At 38.7% G+C, this 22957-nt stretch overlaps 1 protein-coding gene across 8 annotated transcripts in view; it reads left to right on the forward strand.

The window, feature by feature from the left end:
• Window positions 1–22957, forward strand: part of def8 (differentially expressed in FDCP 8 homolog) — a 115448-nt gene that overhangs the window by 46562 nt on the left and 45929 nt on the right. For 7 of the 8 annotated variants that reach the window (XR_014627474.1, XR_014627475.1, XR_014627476.1 and 4 more), the window contains 3 exons: window positions 9216–9313; window positions 20728–20745; window positions 20881–21030. Coding sequence is in view for 5 of the 8 variants with exons in the window: in XM_084409650.1 (XP_084265776.1) it covers window positions 9216–9313; window positions 20728–20745; window positions 20881–21030 (266 nt within the window). In the remaining 3 variants the exon portion in view is untranslated. The remainder of the gene's footprint in view (window positions 1–9215; window positions 9314–20727; window positions 20746–20880; window positions 21031–22957) is intronic. The other variant, XM_084409652.1, reaches the window with a different exon arrangement.

Raw genomic sequence — 22957 nt, forward strand, 5'->3', positions numbered from 1 at the left:
AACTTGTAATTTCAATGAAAAGCATGATAACTTAGATAAAAAATGATCCGTGAATTTATATGGAAACAAGCTTTAGGAGCTTTCCATCTTTACTCTCCTCATGTTACGTTGCATTCAGAGATCAACTACTTTTGACTGACAAAATTTTGTCAAAATTTTTATGCTATCATAGAAGTGCCCCACACACTCCCATTCAAAAGGCATTTTGACCTAAAACGGAAATACGGTTAATCTTAAAAGTGGCGTTTCCATTCTAATTATGCTTTTACACGAAAGTTTGACTCGGGTAGATGAATAAAAAGAGCCTAGGTTCAATTTTGGCGAGAGTTACCCTTTAACTCCAACACCACAGTTCAACATACAGGACTCTACTGTAGCACACATTGCACTTTAATACAATAATCTATCTGCTATCACCAATCCCAATCCAATTCACATCTATACTGCTATACTGCATTATGTGTACTTGTGTGGTTTTTTTTAAGTGTATTTTATGTATAATCTGTACTTTTCTTATATTTATTGTGTATATATTATGTATAATTTGTACTGTTATCTATAAAGTATGTCTAATTGTAATCTATGTAGAGTATATTGAGCATATCTAATTGTATATTGTGCATTTACATTTATATATTGTTGTCTACAAGTATGTTTCGGCACTGTCTGGAGCTCGCTTTCAAGAATTTCACTCCACACGGCACGTGCTGTTATTGATGTGACAATAAAAGTGATTTGATTTGATTTGATTTGATGTTAACTAATGAATTGACTAATGTTAACTAATGGAACCTTAATGTGTTACCGAACAATAATAAAGAATCACAGCATTTTCAATCAATATCTAGGGCATGTTGTTGTACAGATTAAAATATAAAAATCTTAAAAAATATAAAAGTCTTTAAGTATTTAAGTGCTGCGATGAGCAACATTGCAAATACAAAAATCTGAATAACTGTTTAAAACATTTACTGTTCAGAAACAGAAAGCAACGTAGCTGCTTTGTTTACGGGGTTACTGGGGTAACGGCTGCATTTCTGCTGTTCCGTCAGCGGCATCTGATATCAGAGAATCTGCATTTTCATTCAGCGCGTCTCCTTCACTCATTCTGCCATGCTCTGCTCATCCATGTTGGGTTTGTTTAAACAAGAGTGCGCATGCCTCTTTGACGCAACATACAGCGGTGTTGTGCATTTAAAATTGTTGATGGTAAAAGTATTTTTAAAATGCATTCTAAAAATAGTAAGAGTAAAAAAAATAAAAAAGAGTAAGTAGTAATAAATGATTATTCATGGTATTTTGGAGTGCCCACGATAACAATATCGTGCATGTTCATTATCGTGATATACTGTATCGTATTACCGTATACTGGCACAATACTTACTGGCACAATACTTACACCTTTGTACCTTTTTTCGATTTTCAAATACTTTTTTGCTTGAAATCAAAGTTTGTAATTTTGTAATTACCCTTGTAGCTGGTTGGCTTGGTTCATTGTCTATAACTCTTTAACAAAGACTTTTTTTTTTTTTTTCTATGGGTGAAATGAACGGAAAAAAATAATTCTGGAACCAACAAGTCAAGTCACCTTCATTCATATAGCGCTTTTAACAATACATATTGTTTCAAAGCAGCTTTACAGTGATGACAAGAAATTACAGTGCCAGAGATTGTTTTGGCTTTACAGCAGCTCTAGAATAAAGTTATTGTCCAGCTAAAGTTAGTTTTGATTGATTCACTTCTGTCACAACGATCATTAGTTATAAACTTAGTGGCTGCTTACACGACACCGTTCTAACAGAAAACCCTTAATGCGCTCCAGCCGCTCATTTGCACAAAGCAGTTGCCTGGTGGCTCGAGAACGCAAACCATGAAATAGGTTCCAAGGTACAAGCCTTGAAAAAAAAACAAAAAAAATTATCTCTGCGCAAACTTCAAAAACGCAAACCTGTGAGAACGCTGACAGCATGCACATGTGTATTATATGTCTAGTCTATAGGTATGCTCGTTTGAATATATATGTGCGCAGGCGTGTAGTCCTTCTTTACAAACCAACCCTCAACAAACTACTTGTCTGGCCTTAAAAAATTATAATACAGAATTTATCGCTTCCGTGTAGCCACATGAACCGGAATTATCCCGACAACGTTTTATCTGTACAGAGGTAAAGGAAAGGGAAGGAGGCCTTCACAGGGGAGTGACTAGTTGACAGTTCAGGACGGTGTTGTCGTCGTGTCCAGGCGCAGGTCCTTCATCAGATCTTGATACGGCCTGTATTCGGCAGACCTCGAGATAAACAGAGAGACTAATATTAGCGTAGACGCCATCCTTCTTATGATGTAACAAGAACATCAGGATTTATGGGAAGTGTTCCCGGTTCCGGCTGACCTAATTTATGTAGCCTAACATTGAATTATAGAAGTCTATAATGTGTTATGTGTATGCTAGGTTTTGGTTAAATGGTTTAGCTCCGCAGTACTTAAGCGAGCTCTTAACGCATTATAATCCTTCACGTCTATTGCAATCTCAAAATTCCGGCCAGTTAATAATACCTAGAATATCAAAATCGACTGCTGGCGGTAGATCCTTCTCCTATTTAGCACCAAAACTTTGGAACCGTCTTCCTAACATTGTCCGGGAAGCAGACACACTCTGTCAGTTCAAAGCTAGATTAAAGACACATCTCTTTGACCTAGCATTCACATAATACATTATAGACTTCTATAATTCAATGTTAGGCTGCATAGATTAGGTCAGCCGGAACCGGGAACACTTCCCATAAATCCTGATGTACTCGTTACATCATAAGAAGAATGGCATCTACGCTAATTTTAGTGTCTTTGTTTATCCCAAGGTTTTCCCGCAGCTAGTCGGATCCAGGCCGTATCCAGATCTGACGAAGGACCTCTGCCTGGACCCGATGACAACGCTGTGCTGAAGTGCCAACTAGTCTCTCCCTATGGAGGATCCCTTTACCACTCTACAGATAAAGCGTTGTCGGGAAAATTCATTTCGCGTACCTACCCCGAAGTGACAAAATAAAATAAAATTCTGTATCAAAATTTATAAGGAAAGACCAGTACTTTGTTTAGGCTTGGTTTGTAGGGAATTACAAACCTGCACACATATATTCAAACGCACATAACTATAGAACCAATTCTTAATGCGCATGTGAACGCCATCAGCATTTATCACAGGTTCGAGTTAAAGTCTGTGTAAAGAGAATGGTGTCGTCTTAGCGGCCCCTAATTTAATATCAAATGATCGTTGCGACGGAAACGAATCAATCAAAACTAACTTTAGCTGGAAAATAACTATTAAAGAACCGCTATAAACCCAAAACAATCTCTGTTACCTTAAATTATACGTTTATCTCTGTAAAGCTGCTTTGAAACAATCTACATTGTTAAAAGCGCTATATAAATGAAGATGACTTGACTTGACTTGACTTCCTGGTTCTGGTAAGCTGCTGCGTTTTGGACCAGCTGTAGTTTGTTTATTAAGTGTGCAGGGCAACCACCCATTACAGTAATCCAGCCTTGATTTCATGAACGCATGAACTAATTGTTCCACATTTGTCATTAAGAGCATATGAAATAGTTTAGATATATTTTTAAGATGGAAAAATGCAGTTTTACAGATAGTAGACATGTGACTTTCAAATGAAAGATGAAAGATTGGTATCAAAGAGCACACCCAGGTTCCTAACCGACGACGAAGACTTGACAGAGCAGCCCATCAAGTGTTAGACAGTATTCTAGGTTATTAGGTGAGGACGTATTTTGTCCAATAATTAGAATCTCTGTTAATTTTTTTAATTGGTAAGTTTCTTCTGGACGTCAAGAAATATAGAGCTGCGTATCATCAGCATAACAGTGAAAACTAATGCCATGCTAAGGGTAGCATGTACAGAGTGAACAGCAACGGTCCTAGTACTGAGCCTTGTGGTACGCCATACGCCAACTTTTGATCGATAATACATCTTTTCATTTACTGTTACAAACTGATAACGGTCAGATAAGTATGATTTAAACCATGCTAATGCAATTCCACTAATGCCAACATCATTTTCGAGTCTATTTAAAAGAATGTTGTGGTCAATAGTATAAAATGCTACACTAAGATCGAGTAACACTAATAGAGAGATACAACCACGATCGGATGATAAGAGCAAATCATTTGTGACTCTATAATGAGAGCTGTCTCAGTACTATGGTACGGTTTAAATCCTGACTGAAAATCCTCACAGATATCATTTCTTTCTAAAAAAGGAACATAGTTGTGAAGATACTGCCTTTTCTAGTATCTTTGACAGAAAAGGTAGATTCGAGATCGGCCTGTAATTGACTAATTCTGTAGGATCAAGTTGCGTTTTTTTAACAAGCAATTTAATCATAGCCAGCTTAAAAGTTTTTGGTACGTATCCTTATGACAAAGATGAATAAATGAAATTAAGAAGAGGATCTATGACCTCTGGAAGCATCTCTTTCAGTAGCTTAGTCTGTATAGGGTCTAACATACATGTTGTCGATTTAGATGATTTATAATTTAGAAAATTCTTCCTCTCCTATAGCAATGAATGAATCAAATTGTTCCTTAAGAAGACTACAATGCACTGCCTGATGCGATACTGTAGTAGACTGTTGCATAGTTATAATTTTCTCCCTGATATTATCAATCTTGTAAGTAAAGAAGTTCATAAAGACATTACTGCTGTGCTGCTTGGAAACGTCTGGGGTTGAAGCTTTATTTTTTGTTAATTTAGCCACTGTTTCAAATAAATACCTTTTTGTTTATTTTCTTCTAATAGGGTTGAAAAATAAGCAGATCTAGCAGCTTTTAAAGGTCCCATTGCATGGGTTATTTTATTATTTTGAGAATGTTTCCTGGGGTGCCCTTATAATGTTAGTATCAAAAGTCAGATCAAAAGTTGTTATAATTTAGAAATAAAAGGCGTATTTCTTAGCCTGATTTAAGCCTCTGATTTGAACGCTCTGTTTGAAGGGGCGTGTCTGCTGTGAGACTTCAGTGTAAACGCCCACTGCTGTGATTGGCTGACATGCTTGCATATGAAATATCTTGCATTACATGTGGAACTCTCTCGAAAACTTTTACTATTACAGCTATTATACGTTTTTACTATTATAGCTATCGGAATTAACAAATCGTGAGAAGTTTTTTAAGTATTTAGATCTATTCCCATCACATAAAAGGTTGCAGTGATGAGCATTGAGCAGATGACAGCCTGTTGATCGCGTGAATGAAGATCTTATCATTGCAACACAGTTTCTGTACTCTCATTAATGCTTTCACCAATGCAAACTACCTGTGCCACAATTCTAGCCGTGTTTTCTAACGGTGAAAAATAAAAGCATACCCCTCCCCTTTTTTGGCACTGGGTAGCACACAAATTAAATTCTGTTTTATAAATTCAGTTTTAATGACGAAAGTCACACTTCTCCAATTGTTGTTCTGCTCGGCGAGTGTAATATAATGTTTATTATAATTCAAGTTATAATATAATTATATTATCTAACAATACAAGTCAATTATATTGTTTTCGGTCTCTTAAGAGTCTCCGGAACAACTTAACGCATGGTCAAATCTCAGCTTGTTCTCATGTCAATACATTTGAATATGAAAGGGCTTTTTTGGCTCAGGGCTGATAAGATGTACATTTGCTGTTTCTCTTTTTTCTTTGCTAGGTTTCAAATACCTTTTCTTCTCATTTAGTCTTTTTAAATGGCCATTTTAACGTTTGATTCTTCTATTTACTCTTACTTTATATCTTTCTGTTTATAGATAAGGAAACTATATCGCTTTGCAGTCCTTCTCCTAAGGATGCATGACACAAGTGGTCAGTCCCGAAGATCAGAAGCTGAGGCAATGGCTAAATATCTAGGATTTTGCCGTACACGCGCAACAATCAAAGATATGTTCAGTAGCCCTCTTGGATGCCCTTCAGGAACTTAATTCAATCGTTTTACTTTAGTAAGTTTTGGCCACCATTAAAGACGCCAGCAGATCAACTTTACTTCTCTTTAATAGCTTTGAATTAGCCAAGCCCGTGATTTTTCACGCACACTTTTCTAGAGTAACTTTAAATTAGAACAGAAGTCATCGGAAGCGTTCAAGCTAGGCTGATCAACCAGCATCTTGCTGATCCTAGTCAAACTAACCCATCCTCTCATCCAAGCAGCCCGCACACTTCCTGATATCAGTTTTTAGCCGTCGCTAATCTCTGACGCAACCTTGTGGTAATATAAACTCAACTAGCCTATGTGCACATTTTCGTAGCACAAACCACTATAAAGTGTGTTCTAGCACAATGTGTTAAGCACAACTACAAATTTGAAAATCCAAACAGAATCATTGCATACTTCTTAATCCCATCGGTGTTAAAGTTTAAGCTTTTAGCATTAGCCTTGAATGCAGCATGGCTTTAGCATTTAGCGTAGCCTTGAGCGTTTTGAAAGCAACATGGACAATAGCATTTAGCATTAGCCTTGAGCGCAGCATGGCTTAGCATTGACAATAGCATTTAGCATTATCCTTGATATTTGAGTTTTAGCCTGTAAATCATATCATCCTGTTTTCCCAAAATTTTCTTTTCATAAACAATGCATCAATCTGCCTTTTTATTTATAAAATCACGTGTTTTCCGATCGTTTACAAACTTAGATTTTTCTTTCTCTGTTTTCTGTTAGTTTGCTCATTCTTTTCACGTGTTGCTGGTTAGTTTTAAGCCCATACAACAATGGCCGGCCCGGAAAACATGCGGCTGATTTTTTTAAAACTTTTAGGCTTTACATGTTCAGCTCTTCATCGAGTTACTAATTATTTGGAAGATGTTATTCTCACTTTAGGTTTCGTTTCTTGTTGCTTAGGCAAAGCAAGAAGATCTTTAAAATCGAATCATTCTTCATCTGGCTGCGGCATCACATTTCTAAACAAAGGGCTTTAATTCCGACCCGTAAACAATGCAAACATTTCTTCATCACTTCTAAAAATGCAAAGAAAATTGACTTACCACAACCGCGGAAGAAAGAGAAGATGTTCAAACCTCTTGTTGATTTTAAAATCCCAATACTTGCTGGAGAGGACGTTTCTCGTGAAACTGTTTTGATCTGTTTTGAGATCACGTCTCGAGGTCACCATTTTGTAAGGCCCGCTATATTGGTCCAATCTGCCGGTTCGCCAATACACGGGGAAGGTTATCACGTGTTCTGTCCTCACTCATGCAAAGTATTGGTTGGTTAAATTCGTAATACATTAATCATATGTATTTACTCGTTAATTCATCTGACTCCATAAATGAAAGGTTTTAATAATATCTGTGCCTCACTAAAAGTGAGCGAATGTTTGACTATTCCTTTTAACCATTAAATGAACGATGTCAAGATCAGTTAGAATAATCACATATAAGGATTTATTTTGTCAGGTAAATGTATCATGCCAATTTCATAATCAATTCAAAGATAATCGATACAAAACATCAAATGCTCTGGAATAGAGAGAAGATGCAAACCCAACTTTAAGAAATACGTGAGGCTGAGAGATCTATCTCTCAGCCTCACGGGCCAATCTGAAGTACAGAAAAGGGGCCCCGATCTCCCTGCTGCACTTCATTAAATAGCCAGACCTCTTTCACATGTAAACATGTACTAACAAAAGAAATTTGCATTCAGAGGTAGCACCTCTGGGTGTAGGGAGACCATTTGTCTAGAGGCCAACCCCTCCTTGTATGCTAGTTATCCATAAACCTTCAAAAACCTTATTACCTTGTGTTTTACTTATTCTGGAAATAGGACATTTGTACCAGTCGCACTGTGACATTTTAAATGATACCAAACATGAAAATACTCTGTGATAATCATTCACATTAAACTATACATTTTCTTGGGAGAAACCAGGTGATCATCTGAGCATGAGAGAGAGGGGGTGAGGGGAGAGGGAAAGAGATGTAGATTAGGATGACTCGGAGGTGAGACTTTCGTCTCAATGGTGCACGAGGGCCAGTTCAAATGGTAATCTCCAGAGAGGTCCTTTTGTCCTCTCAGGGTCTGGTCAACCCAGAAACATACTGTCTGGAATTTCCTAATTTATCAATTCTTACAGTACATCCAAACACTGAGCAACTGCCATGCTTCGCTCGTTTGCAAGCCATGATGTCTCTCGAGGAAAAACCAATATCGCTTTTGCGCAGCTCATTTTCTCATGGGCGGGCCAAATTCTCTTTGCGGGCAAAGAAGAGAAAGGGGAGGTAACCTTTCCCCTTATGACGACATAAGGGGAAGATTTCTAGATTCGCCCATCTGAGCTTTCATTTTCTCAAAAATACCCAGGGCTTGGTTTACACCCATCAAAATGTCTAGCCACTGGGGGACCATAGGCAGGCTAGGGAAACTCATATTAAGGTTAAAAAACCTCATAAAGTGAAATTTTCATGCAATGGGACCTTTAAGGCCTCTCTGTACGCAATCGTGCTCTCTTTCCATGAATGTGAAAAAAACTCTAGTTTTGTTTTCTTCCAGTTGCGCTCCATTTTTCTGGCCGCTCTCTTAAGGGTCCGAGTGTGCTCGTTGTACCACGGCGTTGGACTATTTTATGGAAAAGAGAGAATCAAAAGTTTCTGTCGCAATATCAAGTTCTTCTAAGCTATCTGGGATGCTGAGGAGATGAAACTGATCAGTTTATATTATATGGAATATTATAATATGTTATGTATCTATCTATTAATTGAACACACCTTTAGAAAGTATCATGCATTAAAACACATGACAAACAACCAATTTCAGATGTAACAAGGAATCTGCAAATATTATAATGAATTTTAACTTTGGCTAAGTAAAGTTTTACCTAATTTTCCTTTAATGCTTTGTTAGAATTGAGTCAATGATTCAATATGCACTGAATGATCCTCATGTAATACTGTTTAGAAACTTGTAAAATAGTTCATTTTAGTAGTTCATTATAGTAAATGGTTCATTTTATTTTAATTCAAGTCGTCAGTTGTTCTTATTGCTAAGAAGGAAAGACATGACAAAGATACTATACAGGTACATTTTAAAATAATTTAACTCAAATAGCTCAAATCATTATTTTATGTACAGTACAAGTATTTATTTATGTTATTTTGCACACCGTTGTAAACAGGAGCTCTTGCTCAGCGGAAAGATCAGTGTGTGATCTGAATCAATATCCTGTGTCCACAGAGGTGAGGTCGGAGATCTTTTCCTCTGAATCCAAAACTCAGAGTTCAGACCGTGCAATGGATCTGGGCTTGGCTGAAGACCACTTCTCTCGACCTGTGGTAAGCACTTATTGCTTTTAATTGTGCTTAAGCAGGACCTGACTGATAGTGTTTGCAGATAGGCTTACCAGTATCTATATGCTGCGGATGGCCATTATAATGCTGATATATACATAAAACTATTTAATATTAGCAAATGATATGTACACATTTACATTTACATTTATTCATTTAGCAGACACTTTTATCCAAAGCGACTTACAAATGAGAACCATAGAAGCAGTTAAACTAACAAAAGGACAGCAATATGCAAGTGCTATAACCCATCCCAGTTTAATCTAACGCAGTACGTGTACTTTTTTTATTACATTTTTTAAAATAAAGATAATAGATGTATAATAGAAGATAAAGTGTTATTATTAATGGATTAAGTGTTGCCGAAAAAAGATGCGTCTTCAGCCGTTTCTTGAAAAGGGCCACGGACTCAGCAGCTCTGGTTGAGTTGGGCAGGTCATTCCACCAGCATGGAACAGACCAGGTAAAGGTCAGAGAAAGAGACTTTGTGCCTCTTTGAGATGGCACCACAAGACGGCGTTCACTTGCAGAGCACAAGTTTCTGGATGGCAGGTAAGTCTGAAATAATGAGTTTAGTAGGGTTGTACTGAGTTTAAGTTTGAGTTGTACTGAGTAAATGAGTTTAGTAGGTAGTAGCAGAGACAGTGGTTGTTCTGTAGGCAAAAGTCAGTGACTTGGATTTGATGTGAGCGGCAACTGGCAACCAGTGCAATTTCGTGAGGAGAGGAGTAATGTGTGCTCTCTTTGGCTCGTTAAAGACTACTCTAGCTGCAGCATTTTGGATCAGTTGCAGAGGTTTGATAGTGCAAGCTGGAAGACCTGCCAGGAGAGCATTACAATAATCCAGTCTGGATAGAACAAGTGTTTGGACAAGGAGTTGTGTAGAATGCTCTGATAGGAAGGGCCTGATCATCGTAATGTTGTATAAGGCATTCTGGAGGACCTGGCAGTTCTAGCAATGTGGTCTGTAAAGTTCAATTGATCATCAATCACAACTCCAATGTTCCTGGCTGACCTTGATGGAGTTATGGATGATGAACCTAGCTGAATGGAGAAGTTGTGGTGTAGTGTTGGGTTGGCCGGGACCACAAGCAACTCTGTCTTCGCAAGGTTTAGTTGAAGGTGGTGGTCCTTCATCCAGCCAGAAATATCTGTCAGGCAGGCTGAGATACGAGCAGCAACCATCGGATCATCAGGCTGGAATGAGAGGTAGAGTTGTGTGTCATCAGCATGGAAGTGATAGGAAAAGCCATGTTTTTCTGAATCACAGATCCTAGTGATGTCTTGTAGATGGAGAAGAGAAGTGGTCCAAGCACTGAGCCCTGAGGCACCCCAGTAACTAGATGTTTGGTCTTGGACATCTCACCCCTCCACGACACCCTGAAGGACTTGAACCATTGTAGTGCGGTTCCCGAGATGCCCTTCGTCTTTAAAATTGAAAGGAGGATCTGGTGGTTAACTGTGTCAAAGGCAGCAGACAGATCCAGCAGGATGAGAACTGAGGATTTGGAAGCTGCTCTTGCCAGTCTCAGAGCTTCAATTACCGAGAGCAGGGCAGTCTCAGTTGAGTGTCCACTTTTGAAACTGACTGGTTGTTGTCCAGGAGGTTGTTCTGTTTAAGAAAGGAAGAGATCTGGTTGAAAACAACTCGTTCAAGTGTTTTCCAGATGTGTTGGATTTAGAGTGGGTTTCTTAAGCAGTGGGGTTACCCAAGCCTGCTTAAATGCTGTGTGAAGAGAGGAGTTTATGATGTGTGTGAGTGCAGGTACAACTGAGGAAGAAATGACTTGAAGTAGATTAGTGGGAATAGGATCAAGCGGACAGGTAGTATGGCGATTGGAAATGAGGAGTTTGGAGACTTCTGCTTCTGAAAGCAGAGAGACTGAGGGTTGAATGTGTGTGTTAGCTGGTAAGATGTGTGTGTCAGTTTGTGGTTTGGTAAATTGGCCGCTGATGGTGGTTGTTTTATTTATGAAGAATGTGGCAAAATCGTCAGCTGTTAGTGTTGATGAAGGAGGAGGAGGAGGGTTGAGAAGAGAGGTGAAGGTTTTGAAAAGCATGCAAGAGTCAGAATTTTTTTTTTATTTGTTGTTATAGTAAGTCATTTTAGCAGTAGAGATATTAGCAGAGAAGGAAGAGAGGAGGGATGATAAAGACCAAGGTTAGTAGGATCTTTCGATTTGCGCCACTTCCTCTCTGCACCCCTGAGTTTAGAATGATGTTCGCGGAGAACACCAGATAACCAGGGGGCAGAGGGGGTGGTGCAGGCTGGCCTGGAGGAAAGGCGGCAGAAGTTGTCTAAGCAGGATGTTAAAGTGGAGAAAATCAGTTGCACTGTTAGTATCTAGTGTGGAGAGCTGATCAGGTGGTGGAAAGAAGGGGATTCTAAATCTAAGAAGAGAGAGAGTGAATTGGCTCTATCACTCTCTCTCCTCTCTCCACCTATAGCTGGTGTGTGGTGAGCGCACTGGCGCCGTTGTACTGTGGCTGCCGTTGCATCATCCAAGTGGATGCTGCACACTGGTGGTAGTTGAGGAGAGATCTCCTGATATGATTGTAAAGCGCTTTGGGTGTACAGTAGTACATATGAAAGCGCTATATAAATGCCCGATTCTATTCTATTCTATTCTAAGTTTGGCAGGAATAGTAAAATGCTCTCAAGTATGTCACACATCTTTTTCCAGCACTTCAAAACTCAAATATTGTCAAATTTAAATGTTATTTTTTAATGTGATGACCAAAACATTATTTGTTCATCCTTCAAAGATTACCCCCATTTATAACGTTTCAATATGTAAGAAAACTATTATTATGTAAAACAGCTTAAAAAAATATTTTTTCTTTTAATACATTTTTTCTTTTCTTTTTTAAATCAAGGAAATTTCTCTGGCGTTTCTTTCTTTTTGCTGTGTCGAAAACGTACCCAACCGTGACACCACTGTGTCGTATCAAACTGAACCGAACCGTGAATTTTGTGAACCATTACACTCCTACTTATTTCAGATGTTGATACCTCAAAGATTGCCTTGATTGTTCTACATTTACACTTTAACATTGCACACATTTTGTAACATTTTAAGTTCAAGAGTTTCTTTAACACATACTTTTTTATCTTAATATAAGACATAAAGAAGATATTTTTGTTTACATTTAATTTTGTTTTTGCCTGCTAAAACGAATACAATTTGTTGTTTGCCTTAATAATGTGGATAAATAAAAAACGAACGATACATTGAACAATGAAACATTATATCGTGATAATATTTTTTTGCTATATCGCACGGCCCTATGAGAGTAGCACATCATGCTCCTCCAAGAAACTGCCAATTTGACCTGGTGGACGATACTACAAAATGGATTTTAATAGGCCTAGTGATGGTAACTGAATGCGATTCAAATGAGGTGGTAAATGATACAATTTTCAATCGTTTGAGATGAGAAGACCAGTACCTCCACCCCTTCCGGTCAGGCGAGGGGTGTGTGAGAAAGTGAAGTTAGTGGAAAGGGCAGCAGGTGTGGCAGCGTCCTCTGGTCTGGTCCAGGTCTCAGTCAGGGCCAATAGGCTGAGACCTGAATGACTAGAATTAGATGTAATGAAATCAGCTTCGTTTACAGAGGACTGGCAATTCCAGAGACCGATGGGAAAAGAGAATAAAGTACTAGAAGAAACCAGAAAGGTACGCAGGTTGCTAGGATTGTGCTGCCTCCTACGTGTGACAACACCATTCTAACAGGAAAACCCTTAATGCGCTCAGGCCGCCCATCCGCACAAACAGTGTCAGTGCCTGGTGTCTCGAGAACGCACTCCCTGAAATAGGTTTCGAAGGTGCAGACGATTATCCGTTATCTCTGCGCTAACCTCAAAAACACAAACCCGTGAAAACGCACATGCGCATTACGTGTTCAGGCCAAAGGTATGCGCATTTGAATATATATGTGCGCAGGCATGTAGTCCTTCTTTACAAATCAACCCTCAATAAACTACTTGTCTGGCCTTAAAAATGTATAATACAGAATTTTTTTAGCACGTCTGCGTAGCCACGGGAACCGGAATTATCCCGACAACATTTTATCTGTACTGAGGTAAGGGGAAGGGAAGGAGGCCTTCACAGGGGAGGGACTGGTTGACACTTCAGGACTGCGTTGTCATCGTGTCCAGGCTCAGGCCCTTCATCAGATCTGGATACGACCTGGATCCGGCGGACAGCGGTAAACCTCGGATAAACAGAGAGACTAATATTAGCGTAGACGCCATCAGGATTTATGGGGAGTGTTCTCAGTTCCGGTTGACCTAATCTATACAGCCTAATATTGAATTATAGAAGTCTTTAATGTGTTATGTGTATGCTAGGCCAAAGATATGTGTTTTTAGTCTAGATTTGAACTGATAGAGTTTGTCTGCTTCCCGGACAATGTTAGGAGGATTGTTCCAAAGTTTTGGTGCTAAATAGGAAAAGGATCTACCGCCAGCAGTCGATTTTGATATTCTAGGTATTATCAACTGGCCGGAATTTTGAGATCGCAATAGACGTGAAGGACTATAATGCGTTAAGATCTTGCTCAAGTACTGGGGAGCTAAACCATTTAGTGCTTTGTAAGTAATCAGCAATATTTAAAAATTGATACGATGTTTAACAGGGAGCCAATGCAGTGTTGACAGAACCGGGCTAATATGGTCATACTTCTTGGTTCTGGTAAGAACTCTAGCTGCTGCATTTTGGACCAGCTGTAGTTTGTTTATCAAGCGTGCCGGGCAACCACTCATAATAGCATTACAAAAATCTAGCCTTGATGTCATGAACGCATGAACTAATTGTTCTGCATTTTTCATTGAGAGCATATGAGGTAATTTAGATATATTTTTAAGATGAAAAAATGCGGTTTTACAGAGACTAGACACGTGACTTTCAAATGAAAGATTGGTATCAAAGAGCACGCCCAGGTTCCTAACCGACGACGAGGACTTGACAGAGCAGCCATCAAGTGTTAGACAGTATTCTAGGTTATTACGTGACAAAGTTTTTTGTCCAATAATTAGAATCTCTATTTTTTCAGAATTACGTAGTAGAAAATTGCTAGTCATCCAGTTTGTTTATATCAGCTATGCATTCCGTTAATTTTGTGAATTGGTAAGTTTCGTCAGGGTGTGAAGAAATATAGAGCTGAGGATCATCAGCATAACAGTGAAAACTAATGCCATGCTTCCTAATGATATCTCCCAATGTACAGAGTGAACAACAACGGTCCTATTATTGAGCCTTGTGGTACACCATACTGAACTTTTGATGAATAAGACATCTCTTAATTTACTGCTACAAACTGATAACGGTCAGATAAGTATGATTTAAACCATGCTAATGCAATTCCACTAATACCAACATAATTTCCAGGTCTATTTAAAAGAATGTTGTGGTCGATAGTGTCAAATGCAGCACTAAGATTGAGTAACACTAATAGAGAGATACAACCACGATCGGATGATAAGAGCAAATCATGGTGACTCTAATGAGAGCTGTCTCAGTACTATGGTACGGTCTAAATCCTGATTGAAAATCCTCACAGATATCATTTCTTTCTAAAAAGGAACATAGTTGTGGAGATGCTGCCTTTTCTAGTATCTTTGACAGAAAAGGTAGATTCGAGATCGGCCTGCAATTGACTAATTCTGTAGGATCAAGTTGCGTTTTTTTAACAAGCGGTTTAATCATAGCCAGCTTAAAAGTTTTTGGTACGTATCCTAATGACAAAGATGAATTAATGATATTAAGAAGAGGATCTATGACCTCTGGAAGCATCTCTTTCAGTAGCTTAGTCGGTATAGGGTCTAACATACATGTTGTCGATTTAGATGATTTAACAAGTTCAGAAAATTCTTCCTCTCCTATAGACCTTATGTAGCCCCGCCCCTTTTCAGCGCTGCGCTCGTTGTCTTTTGACTTCCGGTCTGCATTTCCACAGCGATTTTGCGTGTTTATTAATGAACGGCTCGTTTTAAAATCTTCTCGGTCGACTGACATTTGTTTAGTCATCTGCTTTAAACATTACAGTCCTCATGATAACTTTCGTTAACTTTACATTAAGTAAATCCACTTCAAAAGCTACTTACTCCTGGACAGCAGTGCCATAGAAATATACAGAGCGACCGCAAAACGGAAGTTAAAAGACAATATTCTAAAGATGGCGTCGCCCTCGTTTCTCTGGTGCATAAGGTCTATAGCAATGAATGAATCAAATTTGTCCTTAAGGACACTACAATGCAATGCCTGATATGATACTTTAGTAGACGGTTGCATAGTTATAATTTTCTCCCTGATATTATCAATATTATAAGTGAAGAAGTTCATAAAGTCATTACTGCTATGCTGCTTGGAAACGTCTGGGCTTGAAGCTTTATTTTTCGTTCGTTTAGCCACTGTTTCAAATAAATACCTAGGGTTTTGTTTATTTTCTTCTAATAAGTTTGAAAAATAAGCAGATCTAGCAGCTTTTAAGGCCTCTCTGTATGCAGTCGTGCTCTCTTTCCATGAAATGCGAAATACCTCTAGTTTTGTTTTCTTTCTAGTTTTGTTTTAATTCGTCGGCGATTCTCTCAGATCGCGTCTTTGATCATTCACACTGCGTGATTGTCACTCGCGTTCACGAGTTTGCCTATGATTTTGGCATTTGTCGCGATCTCACAAAACCTGTTGGTGTGCAAAAATCGGGCCTAAAATCGTTCAGTGTGAACTTGGCATTAGATGAAGCTGTCCATAAGAGTCTGTACAGAGGACTTGTCTGGTTCTTGTGGTCTTTGCTGAAGATCTGTGCCAATGGCTGTCATGTCGATAAGGTCTTCTCACGGGATTACTTTATTTTCTGTTGTATTTCTTACCTGAATACGAACCTACTGTTAGACCCACCTGAAAAACGTATAGCTGTGTTTATTTCATATTTCTCTTTATTCTATTTTATTTATCTGTGCTGTTATTTGCTATTTGATTATTTGTTCTTATTTTACTAATGACTTTTTACTTTTTTTTATGAAAATAAAGTTTTGCATTAAAGGAAAGTTTTTTGTTTGTATATGCTGTCAATTAGTTATTAGAAATAAAATCGGTATTGACAAAAGTCCATACTTCTAGCGAAAACGTACAAAATATTGCAATTGGTGTATCTCTATTATATATTTTTATATATGTAACACCGTGGTCCTCTGAGGCACAGCATTTCACTCCTTTGTGTGTCTCTACATGTAGCGGAATGACAATAACTTGACTTCAAATAATTCACCCAAACATTTAAATTTACTTACCCCCATGTTGTTCTAAATTTGAGCTATATATAGAGGGCTTGACATTAACACCCGCCAACCCACTCCTACCAGGCACTTTGGCGGGTTTATCAAAAATATCGATTTTCCGATACGATACTAAGTATATATCTGAAACTCTTCTGCAGGAGACACAATACCAGCTGTGCGTTCTCGCTCTCTAATCTCTCCGACAGTGAGCTGACACACAAACCCACTCACTCATTTCACCCCATACTTACTCATTGCATTTCCCCCGGATGTTGCTGTTACGGGGCTTGAATTTTGCCGTGGGATTGCGCGTATTCAGCATAATTTTACTCATTCCCGCAGATTTTGTGCTCACACCCAAAGTGCGTGCACATAAAGAGAAGTATTGTCCTATTGGCTAGATAAAACAGTATAATGGGTCCGTGTATCAGGTCTTAACGTGACAGTAGCCTAATATACCCTGGCGCGGATTAATGCACAGGCTTGCATAGGCTGCAGCCTAGGGGCCCCACGTGTGCAGGGGTCTCGGATTGGCCAGACTTTTTTTTTTTTTTACTTAAGCGCGAACCAGGCATGCGCCAGGATTCCAGTTTTGGATGGGCCAGACCAATTGTGGGTGGGCCTTAAATTAAAAACGCTAAATTAAAAACGTCATCCAATCACTGTTTAACCTAATAAAAATTACTGACTAATATGGCCTACTGTTATATTATCTGTGCGTATACATAATACAGCTTGATGCTCTTTAAATATTTTGTTGCATTGTAAAAAGTTTCGGTGCATAGGACGGACCTATCCGCGATCTCTCTCCATGGTTCTGACCAAAGAAGAGCGCTTTGGAATCTCCATTACGCATCATACCTGGGCTGCGTTTCCCGATAACGTTGTCTCTTAGCGCGCTACGAAGACTCTTAATGTATAACTTAACTAAAGGTATACTACCACTATAGGTATACCATTGCTAGGCGTCTTCATCCACTCGTGAGGCAGAGGCGCTGAGAGCAGAGGCGCTGGCGCCCTTCTAGCAACGGCGCTGGTCATCCTGGGTTGGCAGAGACGAAGATGTGCTAGGTGATGTGGATCTCAGCTCTCTTCATCTCCTGGTTGCAGCGATGACTCCGAGACTGAACGTGCGCGTTTAAGGTAGCCTACTTAAACAACGACTGTTGCAACAGGACTGAGGGCTGGGTTGGAAAATATCTGACGTTATGATGTTTTTTAATTTAATCAATGTTGATTATGAAAGTGAGCAAGCAGTGAGCATGCAGCATGAGAAAGATATGATACATTTTGAGATGCGCAATATGACATGGAGTGGGTAAAACATGATTTTTACCACTTCATTGAGTTTTGTTTCGTCTCTTTTTAAAAGATTTTAGTTTTGTATAAATTGTATCTTAATTTTGATCAATGTTTTATCAACCAATTGCCTGTATTTAAGATATAATAAGCAAATATATAGCACACAATGTAATAAGGCGCCGACACGATCACTTGCATTGCACGTGAACTGTAAGGGCGCCGAAACTCAGCTTGTGTTAATTTAAGTCTGTGCTTCACAGATTTGATAAATATAGGCTATCTGTTATAGAAAGCTTGAAATGTCTACTTTTAAACAAAAATATTCAAAACCAAAATAAATAGGCTACTCTCTGATTATGTAGGCCTAATCCATATGAAATGTGCATTTCTCTCTGGCGTTCATGGCGAGTCTGCATCGTCAGCATCTTTGCAGCGACACAGAAAACACCAGTTAATTAATAAATAATTAAATGTCTCCTTGCTATTTTAGACACATTCATAATCATTACTTTTACCGGTTCTTTGTGGCAAGCTTTATGCGTGCGGTCGTGCGCTTTGATTACGAAAACGCTCATTATCTATAGGGTATATAGACTAATTTATTAGTCTATATATTAGTCTTTATTAATTAAATTAATATAAAGCGGTGATTTGTCCACGAATGGCTTAAATGAACAACTACTAGTCAACTAGAATTTTTTTTTTATTTGGAAGCAGCCCTTATTTCACATATTTTCGAGCCAGGCAGCAGGACATTCTGGGTTGAGCGAGCCACGAGAATGAGTGAGCGGAGCGGAATATTCAGAAATGCGCTCTCCGCTCACAAGCTCTTATCGGAACAAACCCGAACCACTGTCTGCTGAACTTGCGCAGAAACATCAAAATAGACATAACCAGCTTTTTAAATGTGTTTTTAAAACTAAACATTTAGACTATTTTAGCAAAAATTATGAGCTTTTTGTCGATTTTTTTTTTATAATTATTGACAAAATTAGACTAGGCTATATTAAATTTTTTCCTTTTTTTTTTTTCACAAAGAGCAGCCTAGGGGCCCCTAACCACCTTAATCCGCCCCTGAATATACCGGCTTCCGAATTATGAGATAATATAAAAAATATCTATATGGCAGTTTTCCCCTATGGTATCAATGTCAAAATTGTGGCCAGTGAAAATGCTGAGTGGCTAGTAACTTTGGAAAACCACTAGCCACAGTGGCTGGCGAGCAAAAAAGTTTATATATATATATATATATATACTGTATATATGACAGAATGTTTCTGCTGTTTTTGGCCACCCAGCGCAACTGACTTTGTACACCAACGCATGTATCATTCCTATTTTGCACCCGACGCACAGCGGACTTTTCCCTCCACAGACGTACGTCGGTAAATTAGGGAATGAACTTGCGCTCCGGGGGCGGTTCACCGAAAAGAGGAGGCGTGTTCCGGCGCAAACGTTCCCTGGTGCTATTTTGCAGTTCCAGAAAACAATTCCGCCACAGACCAGGAAAAACCTATTTAAAAACGCATTTTCAGTGGCGTTCAGATGCTATTTTAAGGGCGCATGCTTGGCCATAATGTAGCGTGTGCACAACGCGCATACACTTTGCTTCTCTCATCTACACAGACGCAGCAGTTGACATTTTTGCAAACCATACATAATTACAAGGAAAAATATTCCACAAGAGGGAATCATTGTGGTGTCTATGAAGATGTGAAAAAATAGGCATAAATCCAGCTTACACATTTCCCAAATTATACGCCTGTTTAAAGCTTATTTGAGTGGGTTTCTCCCATCCCCATACAATGTCACCTCTCTGTCTTTTACGGCCCTGACGAGAACATCTGTTTCCTCGGCTGTGATCCGCTCCTGGCGTGCGCCTAGTAAATCCGCCGTTATAATAGCAATCCGCCATGGAACAAGTGTGCCTGCTCTTAAAGGGAATGTGAGATGATGCTCTGATTGGTTTATTTCACGTTACGCCCAAACCACACCTATGAGTAATGTAGCTAATTCAGACCAACCCATTTTAGATTTGCGTCTGGTATTTTTTAGAGTGTTTGCTCATCTGCAATACGTCTATAGGACGTTTCCTGTCAGATGTCAAATAGACGTTTAGAAGATGTCTTTAAGATGTAATTGTGGCGAGCACGACGAGGTTGAGGGCCGTGGGAGGACGGCGCGAGGCCGGTGGCGTGATTTGATAATGAGCGACACGTGCGCGACGCACCGGTCTCGCATCTCTCACGGAGGAGCGGAAGCATAAAGGAGGAGCGACGACAGTGAAGAGCGAGAGAGGAACAGGCCTGTGTTTTATTTGATGTTCTGTGTTGCCAGCAGTCGTCCGTGAGGGACTGCTGGCTTTTACTTTCATTTTTGTATTTGTTTTATTTTTGTCATTAAAAGTCTTTAAATGTTCGCCGGTTCCCGCCTCCTTCTTCCCGTAACAACATACCTCGTTACAGTAATGATTTAGAATGTATGTTTAACTGACATCTTAAAGATGTCTATCAGATGTTAGTAAACAGCAGATGCTTTCCAGATGAAGTGATCTTTAACAGACATCTTGCAGACGTATGTGTGCTATCTTTTTTCTGTTGTATTTGTTTTTGCTATCTTTTGTAATGTAAATTTCACTGGTTTATAAAATGTTGTTGTCATAACAGATTGGGCCTTTTTTTTAGCATTGATCACTGCAGTAATACAGTATATTAAATCTTTATGTCCTTTTTGGAACTTGAAACCTGACTTTCACTGTATAGACAAAACAGGTGAAACTTTCTTCACAATATCTTTGTTTTGTTTTTTTGTCATACAGGATTGGGACAACATGAAGGTAAATGGTGACAAAATTTAAATTTTTGGATAAACTATTCCTTCAAGTATTGAAACCTCTCATAAAGTAATTGTTTCAGAAAGAGTTGATCATCCTATTTTTTTGAAGCACTGAAGTGTGTGGATGTTTGCACAGGGTTCGTTTGTGGCGTCTGATGTAGAGCAGCTGAAACAGGCAATAGAGGAGTGCAAGAGACTGATCCTGGAACTGCCAGAACATTCTGAGAAACAGAAGGACACAGTGGTCAAACTAATCCACCTTCGGCTCAAACTACAGGAACTAAAGGTTTGCACGCAGAATATTGATTTAAAAAATAACCAGACAATAAGTTCAAGTCAAAACTAAAGTTGAGTTTGTAATGTTTGTTTTGTCTACCATATTAAAATGTAAACATTAATTAAATTGTAATGTACACATGACTTTGTACATACTTATTATTTTACAATAATACAATGTAAGCATCCTAAAAATATGCAAATACATTAATATGGTACTATACACGTTACATTAGCTGCGTTTATATCGACCCTAATAATCCAATTGTAATCGGACTAGTAGCACAGTCAGAATAAAAAAGTCAGTAACACTTTATTTTACAGTGTCCTTGTTACCTATGTTACATGCACTTACCATAGTAATAACAGTAAATTATGCATAATTACATGCAACTAACCCTCAACCAAATCTTAATCCTACCCTAACCCTATAGTAAGTACATGTAGTCACTTAATATTACTCAGTACATGTAAGTACACAGTAAATGTATAATTACACTGTAACAATGCCACCTTAAAAGATAGTGTGACCAAAAAGCCACATTTAACCACGTCAATCAGAATTAATGGGTCAAATCCGATTTAATTTTCATTCGGATTATAAGGGGTGGTTTAAACATTTTCTAATCCATTCGATTGGACATGTAAACACTTGATCAGATTGAAAACCGTAACTGTAACGTTCTACGAATATGCAATGATGTAGAAATGCCGTAATGACGTATGACGCACGTAATGAACTGTTGTTGTTGTTGTTGAATGTAGTGTTATAAATTACTGTCGTGTCAATCTAATATTCTCCTTTCATTCATCATATGTAAAGTATTGCAAGACAACGTTGTCCCACGTCTTGCTTTGGACTCTCATACACAGATGCCTTGTTTTTGGTGCAAGAAGGGCCTTTTTACCACTTGATTAGCAGCACGGCACAAAGCTTTGTGTGCCTGTCATCTCCCGGAAGGGACCCGAAATAGATAAATAAAAAGTCTGCTTATTAAAACAAAGAAAAGAAGCAGTGGTATGAGAGTGGTTAGTATGTGCCAACAGCGGGGAACTTTTTGCAGTATGCGCAAGTCATAACAACAATCCAATTTGAAGCTTACGACATTACACACATCAACCCAATCACTTTATTTAGCATTCATGTAAATCGTATGTCTGTATTCATAAATCAGAATGATTTCATTCCAATTGAAACAAAAGGTGTCCATGTAAACTTAGTTAGTGTTACTCAGTGTTACTCTAAAGCAGCCTTTCTCAAAGTGGGTGCCCCCTGACTGTGTCAGGGGTGCCGCCAAAAAATTTCGTAGGTAAAAAAAAAAAAAAAAAAAAAAATCTTACATTTCATATATAAATATATTTGAATTTACATAAATACATTCTTCTTCTTTTTAACCCTTTCGCACGTACGACCACACCGGTGTGATCAGTCTAGGCTGGTCCCTGGAGCAGCGGTGTGAGAACGGTCAGTGAGTGCATGACGTGATCAACTGCTAAATTCAAATGTGCTTTCGCGTGTTGGCTGGCGCTGAGCCAGAGACAGACGCGCTCAGCTGTCATATATCACAACTTTTCAGTGTTTTCATCCACATAATGTTTGTTTTAGGTTTCAGACATAAGTACTAAAAAACAATACATTTAGAGTTTGTAAAATACACACTGATGTCAAAGGAAGAGGCAATAATAATCCTTTCCATTATAATTAGTTTTATTCATATCAGATACACATTGTGTAAGTAACTTTAAAGTTTACTCTGTTCTTCTCCCAGTTCACCTGCCACTTACTTTTATGTATTTCGGGAGAAGTGGATGAATTCACTTGTTGTAAATCCAACAGATCCGATTCTCTGAACTGCATCTGCGGCACAAACTAACATGGCGGCGCCCATCGCGCATACAGCTCAACTAACGCGATCGTTATAAAGGTGTTCAAAAAA

The sequence above is a fragment of the Rutilus rutilus genome, assembly GCF_951802725.1.
Source record: "Rutilus rutilus genome assembly, chromosome: 5".
NCBI classification, from domain to species: Eukaryota; Metazoa; Chordata; class Actinopteri; order Cypriniformes; family Leuciscidae; genus Rutilus; species Rutilus rutilus.